At 42.6% G+C, this 24,147-nt stretch overlaps 1 protein-coding gene across 1 annotated transcript in view; it reads right to left on the bottom strand.

The window, feature by feature from the left end:
• Window positions 1–523: 523 nt before the first annotated feature.
• The window catches only part of LRP2 (LDL receptor related protein 2), a 151,015-nt gene continuing 127,391 nt past the window's right edge, over window positions 524–24,147 (bottom strand). Inside the window, exons 64-79 of the mRNA XM_040227939.1 lie at window positions 22,734–22,865; window positions 21,698–21,829; window positions 19,933–20,076; window positions 18,271–18,436; window positions 16,572–16,700; window positions 15,099–15,319; window positions 14,180–14,356; window positions 12,557–12,676; window positions 10,949–11,039; window positions 9,991–10,058; window positions 9,688–9,805; window positions 9,065–9,191; window positions 7,405–7,512; window positions 6,282–6,386; window positions 2,197–2,268; window positions 524–2,021 (exon numbers count right to left, since the gene is read on the bottom strand). Coding sequence (XP_040083873.1) covers window positions 1,860–2,021; window positions 2,197–2,268; window positions 6,282–6,386; window positions 7,405–7,512; window positions 9,065–9,191; window positions 9,688–9,805; window positions 9,991–10,058; window positions 10,949–11,039; window positions 12,557–12,676; window positions 14,180–14,356; window positions 15,099–15,319; window positions 16,572–16,700; window positions 18,271–18,436; window positions 19,933–20,076; window positions 21,698–21,829; window positions 22,734–22,865 — 2,072 coding nt within the window. The 3' untranslated portion in view covers window positions 524–1,859. The remainder of the gene's footprint in view (window positions 2,022–2,196; window positions 2,269–6,281; window positions 6,387–7,404; window positions 7,513–9,064; window positions 9,192–9,687; window positions 9,806–9,990; window positions 10,059–10,948; window positions 11,040–12,556; window positions 12,677–14,179; window positions 14,357–15,098; window positions 15,320–16,571; window positions 16,701–18,270; window positions 18,437–19,932; window positions 20,077–21,697; window positions 21,830–22,733; window positions 22,866–24,147) is intronic.

Here is a 24,147-nt window from a genome sequence, read left to right on the forward strand (position 1 = left end):
ATTCTCATTTTTTAAATTCCCCAGATTATTTCTTATTGAGCTTAAGGCCCAAGACAAATGCCAAAGCTGGAAATCACAATCGTTTTGGAACTCCTTTTTACTCTGACTTTGGGCTGGTATGGCTTACACACCCCATTGGAGCCCAAATACCAAGCTGAACAAAATCCTCTCCAGCTGTGACCTTGCTGCTGCCTTCCCATCACCATCAGATCCAAAGTGGGAAGCTGGCTGGGGTCCTAGTTGTGAGGAAGGAAAGGGGAGGACGATTGGATGATTCTTTAAGGCAACTGAGGGGGCTGCCTGCCCAGAGTTCAGGTGGAAACCTACACTTTATCCTCCTGTGTTCATCCCCACCCCCCAGGCCAGTTTCAGGGCTTTGTAACCTGTGGATTCCTCTTCCTTCTCTTCCCTTCTTGAACCCCGGGAAATCCTGGTTCCCTGATGCCTAGCACTCAAAGTCCCAAGCTCCATGCACAGCAAAATGCAACCAATTCATGACCTGGATTTGTAAAGCACACAGAAGTCTGATAAAATACACCTTTATTAGAAATTTTTCAGCAGCATCATTTCCATTTGCTTTTCTAATCAAAGTACATTTCAAAATAATTACAATAAGCACTCAAAATATGAGCAAAAAATATTTTGAGAACTCAGGAATAAAATCGTCAGTAGTACATGTTTCATTCATCCATCTGTCCACTCATACACTCATGCATTCATTGTTGTAAAACGTGCATTATTAGCACAGAGAACCGGGGATGCTACCTAGTGTGGAAACTGTATTCCTGCCACAGTTCCGGCTGTGGAGACTACAGTCTAGATTCAGGAGAAGGCTAGACCCTGCAATACATTCTGATACAAACGTACGATTTTGCTAAAGAATCTAAGCCAGGCTCAATAAGAATGGTTTCCCTTTCTAGTCATGTTCAACTGAGAAAATAAATAGTCGTTATAAGGAAAATTTTCACACAGAGAAACACAAAATCCAGCTGAGGCTTTGCTCTGCTGGTATTTGCTTTGCACCTTCCTTTATGAAGACAGATTTGCTTTTCATTCATTCAGCTCCAGTTTCTAGAGTAGGTGACCACCTGAGATGCCAGGAAAGGGTGTCAATCACCCTACGGTCCATCAAATGAAAGTTCAAGTGACTAGATTACAAACTCTTTGCAGGATACTTAGACTTACGGACATGAGCTTTTTCTCAGACATTAACATAAACATGTTGACTTGGCAGCTAGGGAGATAATAGGAACCAGAGTTCTGATTGGACAATGCCAACAGGCAGAAGGATGGAACTGAATAGTTTTTTCAACCTTCTGTATCATCTGCATCTCTATGGATATGCTATTCATCAGGTCAAATTGAACACTAAGTGCTGATGAGTGAAAACAGACCCAAGAGTGGGGCCTGGATTCCCTTCCTTGATAATGCTATAGAGTCTTAGGGTGGTGCCTCTTCTGACATTGCTAAAGGCCCCTAGTCAATTCCTTTCTTCAGTGGATCATTGAATGTAATGATCACCAACCAATTCAGCAGATACTTTCATTAGCAAATTTAATGATGTGATAATCTTTCCAAAATTTACAAATGTACAATATATTTATAGCATTACCTTCAGAGAGTTTCAGTGCAAAGATATACATATAGTACAAGGTGGTAATTAGTTGTAAAAATATGAAATGAGTAAAAAAGACACACAAGGCATTGTTTCCACAAACAGTACCAACTACAGGAGTACGGGGGGGGGGGGAAATATATTCTTTTAATAAAGTACTGAATGTTAATTTTTTTCATCTGTTGGTAAAAAAAAAAAATGTGCAAAAGTGTGTTTCTGATTATTCCCTAAATAGCCAGCACAGTTATGCCTCTGAGTCTTCTCTAACAAGATTTGCAGTGTCTTTAAATGTGTCTTCTGTTGCACTGTAGCCTGGAGTTGAGGCTTTTTTCCAAGAAACGGTAGCAGGAGGAGAAGGTGATGGAGGTGGGGTCACAGCAGCACTGACCTTTGGTTCATTCTCCATCTAAAACCAGAAAGAAACAAGAATCTGTCACTTATTTCCAACACAATGGAAAATGGTTTTGTGTGGAGATGACAAATTGTGGCCAATTTCCTCAGAATAATCTGAGTGCATGCCCGATTTAGCAAGTTAATGCTAAGAAAGAATGCCTGGGCTGAGAAAAATTGTTAACAATTACCTCGGAATAGAATGGATTTTCAAAGTTGGTATTTTGTCTTGGTTTTCGTTTGAAGATATTCCATTTTGTTGGCTAAATGAAAAAGAGGGAAACAGAAAACTTTCAGTAATGGAATTTTTTGTTTCTTCCCCCCAGCCTAGGTTTTAAAATTTCTTCTTACAGAGGGAAAAAGCAATTTGGAACTTGGGACCACATGACCCGGCCCATGCAGGAAATTGTTCAATTCTCCCATGGGTGGGCCCTGAAGAGTCACTGAAACTCTGGGCCCTTGTCATCTAATAATTTCAAAACACTTGCTTGATCTGAACTGTATAGTTCACAGAATCTGTGCCCAAGAATATGGAAGTTTTGACAGAGACAGGCAAGAGATTTCTTCAGGGGCTGCCCGAAACTTTAAGGGACAAGCCAGACTGTAACCTTCATCTCATATTGACTCTTGGTCAACTCCATCATATTCCATATCCTGTCACCATTTCCTCCTGCCATTGTGATGATAACGAAAACAACTAACAGGGGCTTCCCTGGCGGCCCAGCGGTTAAGACACTGCGCCTCCAAGCAGGGGTTCGGGTGTCATCCCTGATCAGGGAACTCAGATCCCTCATGCCAACTGATCTCAGAACAAAGAGTACATAAAACCAACAATTAACAGCCAAAGTATACACTACAGTAACACAAAACAACACAAAAATGCAGCCACTTGGAAAGTGATATGCAGATGACACCACCCTTATGGCAAGAAGAACTAAAAAGCCTCTTGATGAAAGTGAAAGAGGAGAGTGAAAAAGTTGGCTTAAAGCTCAACCATTCAAAAAACTAAGATTATGGCATCCAGTCCCATCACTTCATGGCAAATAGATGGGGAAACAGTGGAAACAGTGGCTGACTTTATTTTGGGGGGCTCCAAAATCACTGCAGATGGGGACTGCAGCCATGAAATTAAAAGACGCTTACTCCTTGGAAGGAAAGTTATGACCAACCTACACATATTAAAAAGCAGAGACATTACTTTGTTTACAAAGGTCCGTCTAGTCAAGGCTATGGTTTTTCCAGTGGTCATGTATGGATGTGAGAGTTGGACTATAAAGAAAGGTGAGTGCTGAAAAATTGATGCTTTTGAACTGTGGTGTTGGAGAAGACTCTTGAGAGTCCCTTGGACTGTAAGGAGATCCAACCAGTCCATCCTAAAGGAGATCAGTCCTGGGTGTTCACTGGAAGGACTGATGTTGAAGCTGAAACTCCAATACTTTGGCCACCTGATGCAAACAGCTGACTCATTTGAAAAGACCCTGATGCTGGGAAAGAGGGCAGGAGGAGAAGGGGACAACAGAGGATGAGATGGTTGGATGGCATCACTGACTCAATGGACATGAGTTTGGGTGGACTCCAGGAGTTGGTGATGGACAGGGAGGCTTGGCGTGCTGCGATTCATGGGGTCACAAAGAGTCGGACACGACTGAGCGACTGAACTGAACTGAACATTGACTGAGTGCTTACTGTGTGTCAGGGACTATTCTGAGAGCCTTGCACGTTTCTGATTTAATCTTCCCAATGACTCTGCAAGGTAAAGGCTCTGATTATATCTATTTTGCAGATGAGGAAAGGGGGTCTCAGCAAAATCGCTGAACTAAATTGTAGGTAGAGGAACAGGCAATGCCTCTAGGATTCAGAGGCCTCAAAACTAAAGAACCCAAAGAGAAGTTACCCTGGACTATGATGAACGGCCCCTGTCTTACAGAAAAGCTGCCCATGATAGAGAGCTGACCACAGTTCCAGCTGCCAGCTGGAAGGAGACGAGAGCACAGGAAACCAGGAAACAGACCGCGCCCTCCTGCAGGCAGCTAAGTGTGCTTTATGAAGTGCTTCCTGCTCTCTGAAAGTAGGGGCCAACATGTGAAGGGCTAGAGAGCATTTGAATACAGAAGTAGAAGAAGGCATTCAGTCACATTTAATTGAGCACCTACTCAGCACACAGCCACCACCAAGGGGAAGATGGAGATACTCAGGTCAAAGCCCGGCCTCTAGAAACCTACCCTTAATGAGGAAGGCCCAAACTCATTGCTTCAGTGTGGAATGGCCCCATGGCCTTGAGTAATTACTAACAAGAGAAGCAGTGGTGATTTTCATTGTTATCTTCTTGGGGAGTCCAATGCATGTCAACATAACTTTTGAAAATGACAGAACTAAACCATAGGAGTTCATGTTTTTCGAGTCCTTTGAGCAGATTTATTGATGAAAGAGAAAAATGTAAGCCTCTCTGGCACATTAGTGTCAACCTAAGGTCATCCTAACCAAGGACTTCTATTGCTTTAAGCCTCTCTGGCTGTTATCTCAGTTCCCAGGAAGCAAAGGTCATAGAAAAATCCGTGGATATACCATGGAGGACAGACCTTAGAGCTCAGCCTCAATTGATTACAAAAAGAAAAAAGTAAGAAGAGCCAGTGTATTGCAAAGATGGAGATGAGAAAGAAAAGGTCTGCAATTGGTAAAGGTCTGCTCTACTTGAGAGAGTCTCTCAGTGTTTCTGATGACTGTTGTGCAGGGCAGAGGTTGCAGAATCCCCATCACGTTCCCCTTCCTGCTCAGCTGGGAGAGAGCTCTGTCCAAAGAAGGGGATCACTGGACTTGAGAACAGAATGTAGATCTGGCACTGCCACGAGGTCGAGTCAGACTTGGGGAACCAACATGTGACATTTAGGTATTCTGGTGTCTGTGGAAAAGTAGTCTGCAAAATAAACTTTTCAGTGTAGCTTAAAGAAAAATAGGCAATCCTTTGAAAATATGAAATATCAAAAATATGAAAGTGGAAAATCCTAAGACTAGATTTGTGTGTGTGTGTATAAGAAGAAATCAGTAAATGAAAGATGAAAAGGTGGACAAAGGCACCTTTGTTATAAGCTCTCCTCATTAGCATCAATTTAGTTCAACTTTTATTTTGACCTGAACAAGCAGAACAGGAACCAGTGTGAAGTGTTGAGAATCCAACATGACTTTGCAGACACTAATTTTGTTTATAGATTATGCAATTTGAGAACAGGGGTTATTCTATAAAATGGTAAGATTTCTAACTACCCTTGGGCTTTTGTTCCTTTATATTACTTCACAAAAGTCACAGAACGTTAGAACATCCCAGATCCTACTGTCTTCCACGGGGAGTGTATGTTTAGGGGCTGAAGGGAGGGGAGGGATCACGATGCTCTGGAGAAACTACTGGCACTCGGTGGACAGGGGCCAGGAATACTAGAATGCCCAGCAATGTGTAGCAGCGTTGTGCCACAAAGCACTGCCCAACTCAAGATGCCAATAGTGCCCCCGGTGAGTAACAGTAAGGACTCTAGTGCCCAGAGGTAAAATAGTTGCCCAGAATCAAACAGTTCTATCTGAAATAGCTTCTTCCTATGTGTCTATTAAAACTAATGATATATTATCCATTCATGTACAGCTTTGTATCAAATTTATTGAATTTCTCTTTGTAGACCACATAGTTTACAAATTTCAAAGGGTCTGCAGACAAGATAGAGAAGCTCCATCTAGTGTTCTTTTTTTTTCCTTTTACTCTTCGGTATTAAACACTGTGCCTGGCACATTGAGGACAATGATGTTAGATGGAAAGATCAAGCGAGTGTAGATTAGTGCCATCAAGTGGTGAACATCAGTAACAACAGCAGAGTAAAAGCAACATGTATTATTAAGGGAACAAAGACATACACAGCAGAAAAACTGCAGTGCACAGGAAAGGAAAAGGTTCTCTATATGTATCATTGACACTGTGAGGTCTTTATTCATTTTAAGTTGTTATCGTAAATTAAATGCCTCTGATTTGAAGAGGCTAGGTTCAGAAGTACGCCACCCCTTCTTTCCCGCTTTGTCTCCCGTGTCCCAAGGAACATCATTCCCAACTCAGTGTTAGAATGTAGCTTTACTCAGTAGGATGTTTTCAATTTATTATTTTTAAAATCATCTTTACTAATTGCCTACACATCTTGGCATCTGTGAGCCTACCACGGTCTCTCTAGTTGGCCTAGGATTAATAAACCCAGCAATTCCAAAGTCCTTCCCAAATCCCATACCATTCAGTCACTGTTACCTGAGTCTCATCACTTGAGGAAGCTGGCTTTGTGTCTGTAACTAGTTCATCAGGGTTCATGGGGCTTCCATAGTTTTTGTTATACACTGGTCCAGATTCAGTTACCTGTGTGCATATTGAAGGCCATTATTCAGTTTTGGAAGAATTTTTGCTGTAAAGTTTATCCAGCTCTTTGATTCTGCTTACCACCTTGCTCCCCTACAAATATAATCAGGCACCATTTTTATTATATGAAAACAATCCTGTGGTCCAGGAATAAACATCACTCTCATCTCCCCCAAATCAGGAGCGCCAATGACTAAGCTGCCTATCTCATGCCTGATTCTCCCAAGAATCAGGCATGAGATAGAATAATCTTGGGATCACGAATATTCTTGGGACCACTCATTACTGGTCACACTCTATTTCTGTCATACTAAAATGTACTATATCTCCTGATGTGAAAGAAGTTTAGCTCTAGTGGTTCTGACAAGAGGAAAACAGGCTAACTGACAATTGACAGGTACGGGCAGTGGCATTGGGACTACTGGTCCAGACCTAATGAAGAAACGTCCCTCCATCCATGTGTCTAGTTTATCTCTCTGTTTCTCTTAAAGATAAGTGAGTAATAGGACCATACCAAAGGAAGTTTTGGTACCTGTCTACCAACCTCAGAGACTCTGTACTTTCCAGAAAAGTATGAGAAAGGCAAGCAGGGAAGTCACCTCAAATTACACCCTCATGATACCAGTAAGGACCAGACACAATGTGTGCCCAGCCCCCCGGCCTCTGCATAACGGCCTGAGGACTGCCCACTCACTCAGCTCACAGATATTTACAAAGCACCCATGTGTGCCAGGCACCATGTCCGCCATTGAATGCACTCAGACCTCTTGCTCTACCACTCAGGATAAAACTGCTCTTGGTTGGCACCCCCAGAATGGTGGCCAAAACCCAGGATTCTGATTGTTTTCAGGGCTTCTGTCCTTGGGCCAGTCCTGTGACTGCAGAGCATGAAGCTGAGGAAGGGACCACCGTGCTTCCTTCCATGGAGGGAAGTCTGGGAGGATGCTAAAGGCACATTATTCCAAAGAACAAGACTCAACAACAGCAGCGCCTAACAGAAAGGACTGTGGTTTCTCACCGGGGCTGTTGTTGGCTGAGCCACTGTGACAGCAGTGTCCTTGGAGGAGTATGTCGGGTTCTCAAATATTATGGGCGGCTTCCCGAAGTCTGTGGCAAAATGTTCATTCTGATGAAGGAAAAAAAGGATTATACCATGCAAACCTGGTTCACACACAGCAGAAGATGCACTCCTTACAGGAGGTATGTGAGGTGCTTTGCCGAATTGACCCCAAAAGAAGAAAAGAAAAGCCAGCAGAGACACAAGACCTCCATGCGGCACACACTGTGTAAAGCGACATAAATGCTCTAACTCATCAGCTCAGGGAAACAAAAACGCTCTTCCCATTTCTGAGCACTCTATGGGTCCTTAAGGCAAAGCCACTTGGGGGTTGGCTTTGGACACAGAAGGGTGGGAGGTGGAAGAGAAGCAAAGAGAAGAGGCAGAAGGGGAAAGAAGAATGGATAACACCGCACTTTTAGGCAGGGACAAAAAAAAAGAAAGATGTGGCGGGGAGGCAGAATACTGAGAATGGCTCCCCATCACCGAATGTAAACATTGCATGGATCCTAGTCCTCTCATAAAGTGTTTGGTCCTCACAGGAGGGATCACTGTACAGGTGGGGACAGAAAGTTCAAGCTCCATGCTTCTATCATTTACCATTCTATCATTAGAATGGTAAATGGTACATGGTACCATTCTATCATGCTTCTATCATTTATCATTCTATCATTAGAAGCTGGCAGAGGTGTGATTTGAACCAACCACTGACTTGAAGGGCTTCCCCGGTGGCTCAGAGGTTAAAGCGGCTGCCTCCAATGTGAGTAGACCCAGGTTCGATCCCTGGGTCGGGAAGATCCCCTGGAGAAGGAAATGGTAACCCACTCCAGTACTCTTGCCTGGAGAATCCCATGGATGGAGAAGCCTGGTAGGGCTACAGTCCACGGGGTCGCAAAGAGTCGGACACGACTGAGCGACTCCACCTTCACCTTCACTGACTCAAAAAGCATGTTTATCCCAACATTACATCAGTGGGAAAATATATGAGACTAAGCAACATGTGTCTCCCTGCCTCTTCCTTTAACATATAAAAAGTCATCAAAGAAAGACATAATATCATGGTCCCTCTCCCCTGTTTCCCGCAAACATAGATTGTTTTAAGATTTCAATTAAACTTAAAACCAGGCAAGATTCCAGGTCAACAGTGTGACTTACTTTTAGCTCAGGGGTTCATTTCAATCTCATTACGAACGTTTTTAGACACATTTCTGCCACAAGCTCAGAGTTTCCTAACTTAGTAGAGTGAAGATTTTCTTCTGAGGGGCATACTGTATTTCTTTTTTTTTTCAGTAGCTGAATTTTATTCTTTATAAAAAGGGTTTCTTGGGACTTCCCAGGTGGTCCAGCAGTTAAGAATCCACCTTGTCGTGCAAGGAATAGCTTCATCCCCTAATTGGGGAACTAAGATCCACGTGCTGCAGGGCAACTAAGCCCGGGTACCTCAACTACTGAGCCCATGGGCCTCAACTAGAGAGTCCATGTGCCACAGTGGAGATCCCGCATGCTGCAACTAAGACTCGATGCACCCAAATAAATAAATAAATATATTTTTCTTAAGTATTTCTTTGATAAAACAGTAAAAATGATCACCTTCAAATAGTCATTTTGTAACCACACTCACCATTGCCAGTGATCTGTCAATAGCAGACTCAGGCCCAAAACCAGTTACTCCAATATCCATGTTTACATCTTCCCCTGATCTGAAGGTCACCCCATTTCCATTTTCAGAGGATTTAAGATGGCTTAAGCTGAAAAGAAATAATCAAACAGTGTCTTGTTATTTCAAAAAAAAAAAAATCTTTTGCAATAATTGTCTAGCTAGTTTCCTAGCTAACTCTTACTTAAATGAAAGGCTTGAATCCCACTTTTGAATTTATACATCATGTACAAGTGTAAATTCCCTTGGTCACCCAGAAGTGTTCAAGCACATCCCTGAATGCTTAAGAACCAGGAGAGGGCCGGCCCGGCACTAGGGGAAAGCAAGCCTGGCCCCTCAACACAGCCGACGTTGTTCTCCAGTGTAACCTGGTAGACACAACCATTTACACTCTAAAATGTGATTTGTACTCGGGCTTCAGAGAAGCAATCAAAGAAGTGACTGCTTTCAGTTCAGCATCTTTTGTTTCTGCAGAGTAGGTGAACACTCTAGGATGATCTTTAATTTAAAAAAGAAGAACTAAGTTATTCATGTGGTTACAGATCATCCAGATTTCTAAAATTAACATTCCACATAATGAAACTGACCTTGACAGCTTGGGCAGAGAAGGCAAAACGGAGCCAGTCTTCCGATAGTGGAAAAATCCTAAAGCAGCTAAAGCGGCAATTACGATGATCAAGATGATTGTCAACAGCACGGACGCCGCTGCCGAAGAGGGAAGAAGAAAATGTATGAGCGTGAGAAGAAGGAAAAGAGCGAGCTAGCTGAGCAGCAGGGGCTGGCGGCTAGAACCTTTACTTCTTCCAAAACTGCATTAAACAGATTATAGACAGCACTCAACTGAGGGGGCATGATGCATTCCCAGATCCCTCATTATCCTTAAAACTTACTTGTTCCTGGAGGAACACCTTGTGAAAGCCCCATTTCACAATATTCTCCCAGGTAGCCACTAGAACACCTGAAAGGAAAGGAAGAACCATTCATGAGCTGTTGCTTCCTTAGGTTTTGGCTGCAATCTGACTATGGAAATGCACTTTCACAGAGAACAGCTGTGCCATCTACGGAGTCAAACTTGTCAAATTGACCTATTGGTGTCTTCTCTAATCTATGGAATTCTTCCTTGGAGAGTAAACCCGGAAACCTTCATCGTGTTCTTCCCTTGGACATGCTTTCATGAAAATCTCTGTGCACCATGTGGAGACCTTTCTTGATAATTTTCTGCTTTCCAAACCTTTAGCCCAGTCTCTTCCTCTGGAGAGCTTGGAACTGAAGCAGCTCTGCTAATGGCCGCTCTCCCAGTTAAAATTGGCAATTTCAGGTAAGGAGGAAAATTGGGTTGTCATTTCTCTAACTCCTTGCTCCCCAAAATGGGGCACACAATTCTGTGGCATCCCCCCCAGGAGCGGGGCTTCACTGGTCGCTCAGCTGGTAAAGAACTCGCCTGCAATGCAGGAGACCCCAGTTTGATTCCTGGGTCTGGAAGATCCCCTGGAGAAGGGATAGGCTACCCACTCCAGTATTCTGGCCTAGAGTATTCCATGGACTGTATAGTCCATGGGGTCGCAAAGAGTCGGACACAACGGAGAGACTTTCACTTTCTTCCCCTCCAGGAGTTAGAAATGCAGGATCCCTGTGAATGAGATGGGCATTTTTTCCCAAACCCCAGGTGAGTCTAATGCACACGATACTTTGAGAAGTACTGCCTTAGTTCTCTGTGGACTCCCCCACTGGAGGGCAAGCTGCTCATGATATGAAAACGGACAAGGCTCTCGGGCTTGTTTTTAAGGGTCGCAACTTCCCCCCAGAAGGGATAAGATCTATAGCTCAGACCTTGACATTCAGACTTACTTGCATTTGGGGAGGTTATTCTCATCAAAATAGCAGTTTCCTCCGTTCATACACCTGCATGGAGGGGGCATGGTGACAGCACCTACAATGGCTGCAGACAGAGAAAGTCACATATGTGTGAGTTAGCCACACTCAGCAGAGAACTGTCCCCCCCCTCAACCTGCAAACTTGTTACAGCCCAAGCTGGAGTAGGGAGTGAACGGGGTGGGGCCGCTGATTATCCTCTCTATCAAAATGATACCTTGCCCTTAAGTCAGATGAATTCCTTTATCAAGAAGGTCTTGGCGACTAACATATACTTGATAGGGGAAAAAGAGGCAGTTTATAGCAGCCCCCCCATCAAATAGTGGAGCGATACTAAACTCCTGAAAATACACACTAATAGTTAAAAAGAACATTGTGGTAAATCTCTTAGGACATTCACATTTCATTTGAAGTTTTCAGAATGCTTCTTTTCGAACCCAGTTAAATCAAGAGCTCAATTTAGGCACACCCTGAAACATCCACTAAAGACTTTGAAGCATCAGCAATCCATTGATCAATAAACAGACACACAGATACAGATCAATAGATACTTGATAGACGGCTGATTGGAGATCTCATTTTTTAAGACCTTCAAAATTACCCTTGCTAAAGATCATAATCTTGCAAATACTTCCCCAGTAGCACTGGGACAGAGGGGATAGCGAGAGCGGAAGGGGCGGTAACTTGCTGAGTTCTTTCTCTAAACCTGCAACTTTTCAGCCTGATTGGGAAGAGTCAACAGGTGGGGCCTTGCTTCACTGCTTGCTCCCCCTGGTGGCAGAACATGGTTATGCTCTTCATTTCCCCAGAATGTGAGTCATAAAATGGGCGGCTAGTGAACAGGATGATGTCCCTATCATCCTTATCAAGCACTGGATACTAGTTAGGGACACTAACTAGTTACTACCTATGGCTTTTTAATTCCTTAGTAAAGTCATTGAAGAAAGGTCTTGCCAAGAATAGGTCATCTATAGCATTTGGGATGAGAATTAAACCACTGCTTACTTATTTCAGCTTCCATCTGTCAACAGCATAAAGTACATTTTAAAACGTGGCCTTTTTTCAGTTGTCAGAACTTTGAAATAAGCAAATGGGAAAAAGAGTGAACTCTCTCTATGTCTCCCCTCCGTACAGGATAAGCATCACCCCACAACCTCTGGAGCCTGGTTCTCCACTTTGAGGAACTCCCAGTAAGGCTGAATAGATTCTGGGGTGACTGGGATCCAGTATGGGGCAGATTGAGGAGGATGAGGCCTTATAGAAAAGTCACTCTTCAAAATGTCTTTATAAGACAACCTAACAGTCGATTTAGGGGCACTGGATGTAAATCTCTACAGATTTTGGCAAACAATTCTCAGAAATCACAGGGACACAAGTTCCGTTTGGCCCCTTCAGTCCCACTCAGCTCTGTTCAGTTTCCAGATCTCCCATCCTTCCTTCCAGCCACCCCCACTCTCTTCTGCAAGAGACCAGTACTCAGGGATTCTTCAGGCTCCTGAAAGGTGAAGCCTAGGTAAGGGAATCCACTAAAGATGGCAAAGGAGCTCCCCCCAGCCCCCACGGCTGCCCAGGCAGCATCCCTACCTGCATCACACACTGTGACGCTCCCTTCTAGAAATCTGGAGCCTTGGGGACAGGCGCAGGTGTATCCCTTAGGTCTCAGAAGGCACAAGTGGCTGCAGACATTCTTACAGCGGTTGGGCACTGGAAAGCAGATGAGAACAGCGATTAGTTTCTGAGGAGGGAATGAACGCTCCAACCAGGGACGTGTCCATCAGCTGAGTTGTGGCCAGGCGACATCTGAGCTCAGGCAGCATCCTGATACCTTTAGGCCACGTGACACCTGACAACTCACCCCCTTTACACTACCCTTCCCTGCTACGTCACCAACACGGCACTGTCCCTCCCTGTGCCCTCCACCCCACTTCTGTGCCCCTCACATTCTCTAGCGGCATCGCTTATCTCCCCTATGGCCCTGGCAAGTCTGGATGGTGGGTGTCTGTCTGGTTCACCACATGACTGCAAAAGTCCATCAGCACTAAGTAATCTGAGATATTTCAAAAGGTCAGTAAGACCCCACTATTATATCAAGATGTGTCAATATCCAAATCTGGATAGACCCAAAAGTGTAGTGCAGCCAAAGCACACAGCGGATGTGATTTTTCACCCCTGCCCTCCAAAGAGAAGTTTTTCTTCAGGGCTTCAGTTTCATTATTTGCAAGGTTAGGGAGTTTAGAGCTCTGATTATCAGCATCACCTTTATTACAATTATTGAGGCCCTGTCACAAAAATCCAGACTTAAATCAAATTGGGATGGAGCTCACACACAGCCATAGAATTCAAGCTGGAACTGGGTTTACTGACAACTGGACCAGAATAGGAAAAATGCTGAGCTTTGGGTTGAATGGAATAAAGTTTAAAAATCATCTCTGGGTTTAAAGCTTATCTACTGCTTGGATGACTTGGGCAGATTTCTAGTTCCTCTCCTCACTTCAAAAATGTCCTTTCCCTTTCACGTTACTCCACACAATGATGAAGGATGAATTAGAACACATCCCCCTGGCTCTGCCTGCAATGCAGGAGATGGGTTCGATCCCTGGGTCGGGAAGATCTCTTTGAGAAGGAAATGGCACCCCACTCCAGTATTCTTGCCCTGGGAAATCCCATGGCCAGAGAAGCCCGACGGGGTACAGTCCATGGGGTCACAAACAGTCAGACACAACGTAGCAACAAAACAAGAACCACCACCTGAAGAAGCAGGACCCAGAACTAAGAAAAGAAGAAGGGAGAATGTAAAAATGCATCCTTCAAGCTTTAAGCTAAGGCTTGCCTAGCTCAGGATGACTTGACTAGCCTGACCTTGCAATTGTTAAGAGTGGGTAAGACTTCTGATGTCCATGAAACCTATCATTATGTGACTTGTCAACCCCACTTACATTTATCAGGGGTCTAACCCATCCTGGATTCTGTGGCCTAAGAAGACATTCCCACACTGCAAGCAACAACAAGGACTGAAGGATTTTTACTTCATATCTGCTGATGGTGTGCATCATTTCATTTTGTCTCCAATTTTATGTTTCTCTCGTCAAAATGATTAAAATACACACACACACACACATTCCAGGCACAGAGAGGTCAGCTATTATTATCCACCACCATTTTCCAGAAAGACTATAGCCATTAATTTGAAATAAGGTTTGTGACTACCTGAATGATTATATTTCCGTTGATGGAAGACTCGAACTTGAGTAAGCCAAGGGTTCACTGTCAGCAATTTCTCTTTCTTGTTTCGTCCAAATTTATCTTGGATCCACACTTCTCCCTTATCCTTAGATGTCCAGTATAACTGGCTCTCAAAGATGTCCAGACTATAAGGGTTCACCGCTGTTCACCCACAGGGAAAAAGCAAAAACAAAACAAGGTTATCAAAAAGAAGATACCCAAGCTCCACTCCATATAGGGGACTTGCTCACTTTCAAGTTGCTGATTTTATTTTACTTTTATTTATTTAATTTTTGTTAATATAAATTTATTTATTTTAATTGGAGGTTAATTACTTTACAATATTGTATTGGTTTTGCCATACATCAACATGAATCCACCACAGGTATACACGTATTCAAAACAATTTGTATGGCAGAGAAATTTTTTTCCTTAAACATAAGATACCACTTATCAGGAAAACTTGATAAGTGCTGGATTTTTCAGGTCTGTAGAATTTAGGCAAGAAAACAAAATGCTAGTCTCCTAAATGTTTCCAGGCTTGCATAAAAAGCAATTTAGCATGTTAAAAATGAATGTATCTAGAAGGAATTAGACCTGGATATAACCACTGTAACATAGGATCATCACCTCTATCAGGGCAACCTAACAAGAAATGGTTATTTTAACATCTGATGCCAAGAGAATTTTTTTTTTTTAATGATACAAAAGACTTTTATGATACAAGAAAGAACTCCTAACAGGTTCATTTGCATTTGAATCAGCAGCTGGGAGCTGGGCAGAATGGTATCTAAGAAACTTTATAAACCGTCTCCTAAGATTAGGATTCCTTCTTGGGAAAAGGGGGGCAAAGAGACTGGAAACACATTAATTAATATATGAAATTGAAAGTGAAATTTCTAACCTGAAGTTACCACAATTCTCCTATCGGTTCCATCATATTTGATGGTTTCAACAATGTTGTCCTTGAGGTCACTCCAGTAGATACGGTCATCATTCATATAATCTATACAGAGGCCTGTTGGCCAACCGAGGTCCTCCTGAACCAAGACTTTCCGACGCTCCCCATCCATCCAAGCGGACTCGATTTTAGGATTTTCGCCCCAGTCAGTCCAGTACATAAACCTGTAACAGAAGGTTTCCTCGTGGCAGCATTTCATCAGGTGGAAAAACCAAATGATTTTCAAAGAGGCCTGGGTCCTAAAGGACGCTGCTTTTATATCTACACGGGACAGGGAGAGACAGGCGGGAGCTGGCGCAGCTGTGAGCTCTCCTTCATGAGAACTGCACATTCCAAATACAACCTGGACAGTTCTGTCCTAGGATATATATTCAGACCCTTCAATATATATAATCACAAAGGCTGTTTCTTGAATGCCCACTGTATAAGAAGGCACGATCCTGTGTTTGGAATGTATCTTGAGAAAAAAAAATAAAAGATTCCTTTCCTCATCCTAACTCTTTGAAACTGTATTCTTTTGCATCCAATTAATACTTGATTGTAGAAGAACAGAGTAAACCAAGGATTGCACCACGTTAAGTACCTAGAAAGGATCAGGCAAGCAAGATAAATGGATGGTGCAGGGCAGCTGTGAATGTAGAGTGATGGGCAAACACCACATTAAGCCAAGCCCTAGCCTAAGAGTTCCAGGCAATGCTGCATCAAGGAAGGCATATCCACATAAGGTTAACAGTTATTCTGATTTTTTCAAACCAGAAATACAAATATTTTTAAAAAATTTTAATGTTATCAGGACTTTCCTGGTGGTCCAGTGGTTAAGAACCCACCTTCCAATGCAGGGGACTTGGATTCCATCCCTGGTTGGGGAACTAAGATCCCAAATACTTCAGAGGGGCTAAGCCTGTGACTCACAACTATAAAGAAACGCTCACATTGCAACAAAGAGCCCACGTGCTGAAACTAAGACCTGATGCAGCCAATAAATAAATAAATCATCTTTTAAATATGTAATGCTACCAACTACATTTACTTAAAGCTCTGAAGTTCAAGTCCAATAAGTATACGGGCCATATTTAGCCCATCAGCCACCACTTTGCAATCTCGAGTCTAAACCAATCATCAGGTGTTGCTCAATCCCTAAATTCTACTGAGAAATGTGTGGATTTTAGACAAACCGCAGTGTCGAAAAATGTGGCTAAACCCTTCCCCATATGCAGTGTCCGTCTACTGAAGCCTGTTTGGTCCTAAATGATCTTCAGGGCATATTTTAATTGTTGAAAACAGTCATAGAGGCCACTCAAAAAAGTGCAAGGACAACTTCAGTACAATTGGGAATAATTGAAGACTATTGAAAATAAATTTTTTTGAGAACCCAGAGGAAAATATTGCACATTGAGGACTCCTTCAAGTACTTACCCTAGTTTGGGATTCACAACTATTGCAGCTGGTTGACCCAGTTCAGTGGAAATCAGCCACTTTCTGTACCTTCCATCAAGTTCAGCCACTTCAATCCGTTGCCTCCTGGCATCTGACCAGTAAATATGCCTGAATTTAGAGAGACAAAGTTAAACAACTGAAAAGTCTAGATTGGACTTCCAGGGTAGAGGTGTGAAGACCAGAGCATTTAGTTTGGAAGCTCTGGCCAGCAAGCCAGCTACTCAGACACCAGTGATGAGAGCACAGCCTCTGTCTCTCAGGAATGCCCCAGTCTCTTCAGCCAGGGGACATCTGAGGGAGGTTACAAGTGATGGGGTATGGGGTGAAGGGGCTATTCAGTGAAGCAGCTGTATCAGCCAGGACGGGTAATGATGGTGACCCTCACACCTGGCATGATTACGAGACAACTGCTTCTAGGTAGGAGTCGTAAGGCTCTGTGGGCCTTTCATTCTGACTGCCTATGAGTCAGCTTCCTCCTCAGCCAAGAGTCCACCAGAATCATTAGGAATCTGGCATCAGCTTCAAGGATGAGTGGAAATAGTCACTCAAGATAGCAAACTCAGCAAAGCCACCCTGCCCTTATTCCTCAGGCTTCAGGTGTCAGTCTCAAGCAGAAAGAGCTGCAGTACTTTCTTAAATTCACTCATTCATTAAGGCTGAGAAAGAGGGAAAACTTCAAACAAGAAGAAAGATCTGCCATTGCCAGGCTGGTTTTCAGAAGGAGGTGCTAAAGTCTAGAGGTGCCAGTTCGTGACTCTCTGAGGTCCTGATAGGAGTTGCTGAAATGAGTCTCCTGTTATCCTGCAGGTACAGTGGGACTTGCCTAACTTCTGCTAAGATGCTCAAGTCTTCCAGGAGTACTAGAGAAGTGTGTAAAGAGGTGAAAATTAATATGACAGATGACTTTCTGTTGTCTCAGAGGGCAGCAAACATTTTCCACTACTACTTCATTAGAAGGACATAATGATTCTACAAATGACTGAGTTCTGATCGTAATGTAGTCACTTTCCCGTAAATGTTATTCCAACCCAGGGCTCTTCCTTGAAGAAGGCTTCTTCCACATCAGTTTGCGTCTCATGAATCTATCGGATGATAAGCCCACTTAAGGTTCTTATTTAGGCATCATTTAAACTGGTTCTGGTTCCTGAAAATCTAGAAGAGCACCCCTATTAGCTCAAATCCAAAGCTTAAACAGGAAAGTCAAACCTCCAATCTGTTCAGACAACACAGCCTGCTAGGAACACAACATGTGGACTGTTCCCTCTCAAAATAATCAGCATCAAGGAAAGTGTTTCATCTCAACTGCTTTGCTGGTAGAATGCCAGGCTGTCCCATTTCTTCACCAAATGAGCAGTACTGGCATACTGAAAGTTCATTTTGGAATCCAGAATTCTATTGACAAAAATGCTTTCCTAGATAGAATATAAAATCTTGACCTTGGGGCTTTCCTCACACTTTTGAGGCACTCAGAAAACAGGAAGTGATAAAGTTTACCCCGTTACCCCCCTGGATAAGCAGAGGTAGGTGCTGGGACGAGAGTAAGTCCAGGTATCACTCAGCTGCCCCGAGGCTGAGTGCACCCATAATCTGGGTCAATTCAATTCATGTGCCAAGCTGAGCAGAGGGGAGCTCTGGCCAGAAAAGTAGAATAGGCAGAAGAAAATGAAGCTAAACTTACCTTCCAACCCAGTCCACTGCTAACCCATCAGGCTGCACTATGTATTTCAGGTCCAGGTTAATTTCCATCACGGGATTATTGTTTCCAGATTCAAAGTTGGGAATGTAGGCACGTTTGATAGCACCGGAATTAGAGCGCTCCCCTAGCACAGTGTAATATACAACACCTGCGGAGGTGAGACATAGAGATCAGGCGCGTGTAACCAGCATCAGGTAAGGGAAGAACTGGAGTCAGGTGAAGTACTGTTCATTCATTGATGTCTCTGCCTCCTCAGTGTTCCTGTAATACTAATAGTTCAATGAAACCACTGTGATCAAACCTCAAAATCTATCATACTTGAGATACTAGCTATAAAAGCTTCAATGATAACCTGATAATTAGTCATCTCTATTTAATGGTAATTCATTAAAATATATTTCAGCCAAGAACCTGTTTACCCTCATTAAGATCATGTTCTAGTTTTGAGAAAAGAATATATAGATTAACTAGGGGCAAATTGTTAACAGTTTAGGTCCATACTGGCAATAATGAAGCTGTGTAGAAGAGAAGTCTTATTTTATGTATATACTAAAAGATATTGGATAGCAGGCACTTTAAACAGCATAGGAAGGGACTTTCCTATGGTCCAGCAATTAAGACTCCACCTTCCATGAAGGCGAACAGGGGTTCGATCCCTGGTCAGGGAACTAAGATCCCACATGCCACATTCTGTGGCAAAAAAAAAAAAAATTTTTCTTTTTAAAAGCATAGGAAGACTGTGCCTTTCAGGGCACACACTTCCCTAGGTAGGAACCATTTTTGAAAAGTTTACTGCACTGTATGATGAAATGTGAAATAAATCTTACATAGTTAGTTTGCAAAGCATGTTCATATCTATCATCTCATTTGACTTTCAAAACAACTCTCAGAGGGAGCCAGGCTGAGCAAGATCACTGCTCTTATTTTACAGATAAGAAATAGAGATTCAGAGAGTTGTTACAATTATTTAAGGTCATGAAGCCAGTAGACAAGGGAGACAGGCATACAATATAAGTTTTCCTGCCCAACAACCATCTCCCACATGCCATACAGAACCATAAGAGACTCGGCAGGAAGCATCACTTATTTTTCCTTCATCAACACGCACCGCATACACTAAAGTAGATGCTGGCTCAGATGCCAGGCATGTGGGGATGACTTTGATTCAACCTCTGTCTCCAAAGAGCACGTGGTTAAGGTGTAGGGAGAAAGATGTGTTGACAACTAGCTGTAAACTCAATCCAATGTGGATAAAATGCTACAGATTCACAGAACCGAGATTATCAAAGATACCAGAAGGGAGGTGACTTTGAATTGGGCCTTTGAGTAGAAATGTTCCAACCATACAGCAGTGGGGAAGAACAGTCTTGGCAAGAGCAAAGACAAGGAGACAGTGAACAAAGGGATGTGAGGCAGTTCTGAAAGAACAGTCCCCAGAGATGGGAGAAGGTTCAGTGAGAAGTTGGCAAACAGGCCAGGCACACGGCCACGCTAAGCGGGCTGGAGCATGCCGGGTGGAAGGAGCGTCCTCTTCCACTCAGGCAGCAACACTCGCTCATTAAAAATCCATTCCCCAAAGTCCAACACCTTATCACTCAGTGGACTCAACTGATATCGGTGACAGATGCCAGGGTTCATACTCACTGAGGCCTGTGCCCTCCGGATCCCAATCATAGTCCATAGCCTGAATGCGCTCCTGGTCTTCAAGGTACTCTGAGAACTGAAGAGATGAGAGGTTGTATTTTCGAATTCTCACATTTTCAGGCAGTAGCAGCAAAGGAGGACTGCCTGGAAACAGAAGAAAGTCTGGTTAATCTATTTGAATTCTACCTGAATTTTGGATATAAAACAGCAGATAGCCTCCCTGTCCTTAAACACACACACACATTTTTCTAGGAACTGAACTCTGCTAATCAGGGGAGCTGACCATAAACTGGGTTGCAAAATCTGTGACATTCTTGTCTCCATTTCTGTTAGGGATATAATCAGTTCTTTATCTTTAGGTAACAGTTTAAAGCAAAGCAAAGACTGAGATCCCTGGATAGTTACCTCTTTTTCACTGATTGTTTTTTCACTGACAATAAAACAAATAAGATTGTAGACATTCAGTCTCACAGAAGAAATTCAATATATAGAGTCTTACTAAAAGTTTACCCTGAAGTCTTCATTTCTCATTCTTTACTGACAGATTTTAATGATTCTTTTAGCAGGTAATCAGCTCCATGACCTAGTTTCGCTTCTAGCTAATGACAAAAAACCAGCTTGTTCTCATTTTCTTTTTTTAGTTAAAGCAGCTATGTAAATGGTGACTATTCCAAGATACACTGTCTAGAATTTTTTTTTAATTTACTTGCATAATGTTCATCAAACCCAATTTAAGTAACTTTTAAAAGTTCATTTTATGTATTTCCTTTATCTTGATATAATGTACTACATCAATTTCTCATTTCAGTCATCTCTTTGGTTAAAAGGGTTGAAGATTTTCTAATTTGCTGCTTAATTACCACACCAACTGTTCAAATGCCTAGTTTGCATTCAGAGTCAAAAATGCTTAGAGGGTAAAATATTTAAGTATGCTAGTCAAATGTATGCTTTGTACAAAAACTCAATTTGTACAAAGAAATTGAACAGCCATTTTATCCTTAATATGCAAAATAAAAATGTCGCCTTCATATCAAGTCCTTAAACTCAATTACAAACTTTAAATTCAAATCCATAAGATTATAAAGACTCCTTAACTGAGATATGCTGATTTATGTCAGAACTCTGGAAATCTGGACTGTGATACTTCTGACTTTTTCTTTTGCCATTTTTATGTAGTCTCTATTTCTGCTTTTACTCAGGCCTGATTCACAGATACTGGCATTAACCAAAAATGCAGAGCCTAATGACTGAGGTTGTAAATAAGCCAGACTCTTTCTGTCTGTGATCAAGAGTCCATTAACAACTAAAAAAATGTTTGTCAACAGAGTGTTCCTGATCTGCCCCAACTGACTATGACCCATTGAATGGGATGTGTTTTGTGACCTATTTTGGATTACTGGACCTCAAACTTGACCTCAGTAGAGTAGAAGGCTTTGCTGACCACCATCCTACACAGAAGCATTTGTTGTCTGAATCCTCTAGAGAGGGATATCTTGTCCACTATTTTAAGTTTTTATCCAGGTGGACCAGAGGCTAAATCCAGAATAATAACACTTGACTCTTGTTTCAGTGCCTATGTATTTGTTGGGGGTTGTGGTTATTGTTTTGATTTGGCAGGGGAGAGGAGAAGAGAGTGGGTTGGGTGTTGGAAGAGAAGTAGCTGGTGAATTTAAAAAACAGGACTCAAAAGTTTATTTCCTGGTATATTGTAGCCCTTGGCCTGGAGTCTTCGAAAGTCAGTTAATTCTCCGTCAATGCATCATACCATCAGCCGCACACCGTTCTCCGTATCTGTCACTCAGAGACGTGAACCCTTCAGCGCAGGAACACTCATAACTTCCTTTGGTGTTATGGCAGATCTGAGGACAACTCCCGAACTGCATACATTCATTGATGTCTGCAGGCAAAATAAAACCAAGTGGGCAATATCTGCTTAGAGCCCGTCCCTTCCTTAGAGATCCTGCTTCTGCTTAAATCCATATTCACAAGCAATAAGGATGAGAAAAGTGCGGATGAACACAAGTTATGATGCCGACATGTGCAGAACACTGACCAAACTTCAGATACTATTTCACATGCATTTCAGGTTGTTCCCTCATTTGATCTTCCAAAACGACTCTCTCTGGTATGGACTGTTAATTGAACCCAAAGTCCCAAAGACCAGATTTAAACAGAAGCAGTCTGACTCAACAGAACAAGATTTTCCTTTCTGGGGAAGCAGCTGTTGTACCACTGGTATTTGGTACCACTTCCCTCCTGCTAACTGGTTCCAGGAAGGGGCAACACTGATTTGCCTTTTTCAGTTGAGTTCTTAGGCATCAGCCCTCAAAAGAACTATTCTAATCATCTGAGTGTGGTACATCATGAAATAGGAACAGTAAATTCAAATGATCAGTCAAATACACCTAAAATCCTACTTGATATTTACCATCTTGGTAAGTGCCCCATCTTAGAACTCATTTACATAAGTCTGACATAAGGAAGGGTGTAATAAATACATATTGTCTGAAGAAAGGCAGACTTGTGCTTGTTAAAAAGAAATTTTGATCTCACACACTGATACAATAAGGAGCCATCATCATCCAAGCCTTCATTCATCACATCAATTTCACAGACATTACTGAAGATGAACTATCACCCAGTGCTATGCCAGACATCGGTGAGACAGCATGGAAAAAAATGCAACTGGCATGAGCTTAGCCCCATGCAGGGAATTAAACCATGTTTAATAAAAGAGAATGAGTGGAGAACCTAAAAAGTACACGGTTCTCCTAATAGGAACTGGAGGAAATATACTCTACCTTCACAGAGGTTTCTGTCAATACTGTTGGGTTTGAATCCAGGTCTACAGGAGCAAATGAATCCTCCTTCACGTAACTGAGTACAGTTGTGTTCACACAGACTTTCAGCACATGATCTGTCTTTTCCTCTATCTGAAATGCAAAATCCCACCATTACAAATGAAAGGTACAAAGCCGATGAAGCACAAGTGAACACTCGAGTGGCCTATCAGAAGAACACCTACAGACGGCCATCAGAGAACAGAAAGTCTTGAGACGACCCCTTTCCATAAGCTTTACTGAGTATCAGAGACCTCTCTACAGGTGCCAATGCCCTGAATTCCATTTGTACAAATATATGTAATGTTAGATCCTTGAGGCAATTTTCTGATTATACTCTGCACTGCCAAGATCATCCTCCAAGCATCCATTTCTGGACAGAATCAAAAAGCCAGGGACTCTTTACAACTGTCACCACTTGCTCCACTATCTTACTATTATACAGTGATATCAATATATAAATAATTTTTGTGTGCATGCATGCTAAGTCACTTCAGTACTGTCTGATTCACACATATAAATAGAAGGCATCGGTCCTGTTTAAAAGAAAAGGAGGAGAAAGGGAAATGAAAAGGAAAGCAAGCAGATGAGCAGCACCCAAGAACTGGTATTTAAATGAGAATTCTGTATCTTAGTCAACGTAGCCCAATGCAGTAAGACTGAATTCCATCACAGATCCGCTTAATATCTGAAAAGAAACGTTGCTTCCATACCACATTAATGCCTGGGCTACCTAGTTCCCTTAAATAAACCCTGCTTTTAATGCAATGTCATTTGAATTAAAAGTACTATGGTGAAGAACCTGCCTTGCAGTGTAGGAGACACCAGTTCAATCTCTGGTCCAGGAAGATCCCACATGCCATGGGGCAACCAAGCCTCTGCTCCACAACCACTGAGCCCATGCTCTAGAGCCTTCGGGCGGCAACTACTGAAGCCTCCGAGCCTAGAGCCCACACTCCACAAGAGTAGCCCCTGATCGCTACAAAAATGAAGACCCAGCACAACCAAAAATATAAATAAACAATTCCTCAGCAAGGAAGTTACCTTAAAAAGAAAAGGTACTATGGCTGATTTTAAGCACAGGCAACTGCAAGATGGCTGATTTTAAGCCTTTTACTTTGCACAGGCACTGTGTTGTAACAGGATGTATGCTGCTGCTGTCGCTTCAGTCGTGTCTGACTCTGTGCGACCCCATAGATGGCAGCCCACCAGGCTCCCCCGTCCCTGGGCAAATTATTAGCATGCCATTCCAACATTCACTTCCTGTTAAGCTAGACTCATCCCTTGTTTGTGTACATCATACTTTTCCCACACAAAAATCCTCTCTTAAAAATCAGTGCTCCTTCCAAGGTCCCCTGTGACATTTCTATTCTTT

Source organism: Oryx dammah, unplaced genomic scaffold, assembly GCF_014754425.2.
Source record: "Oryx dammah isolate SB20612 unplaced genomic scaffold, SCBI_Odam_1.1 HiC_scaffold_27, whole genome shotgun sequence".
In the NCBI taxonomy this organism is placed as follows: Eukaryota; Metazoa; Chordata; class Mammalia; order Artiodactyla; family Bovidae; genus Oryx; species Oryx dammah.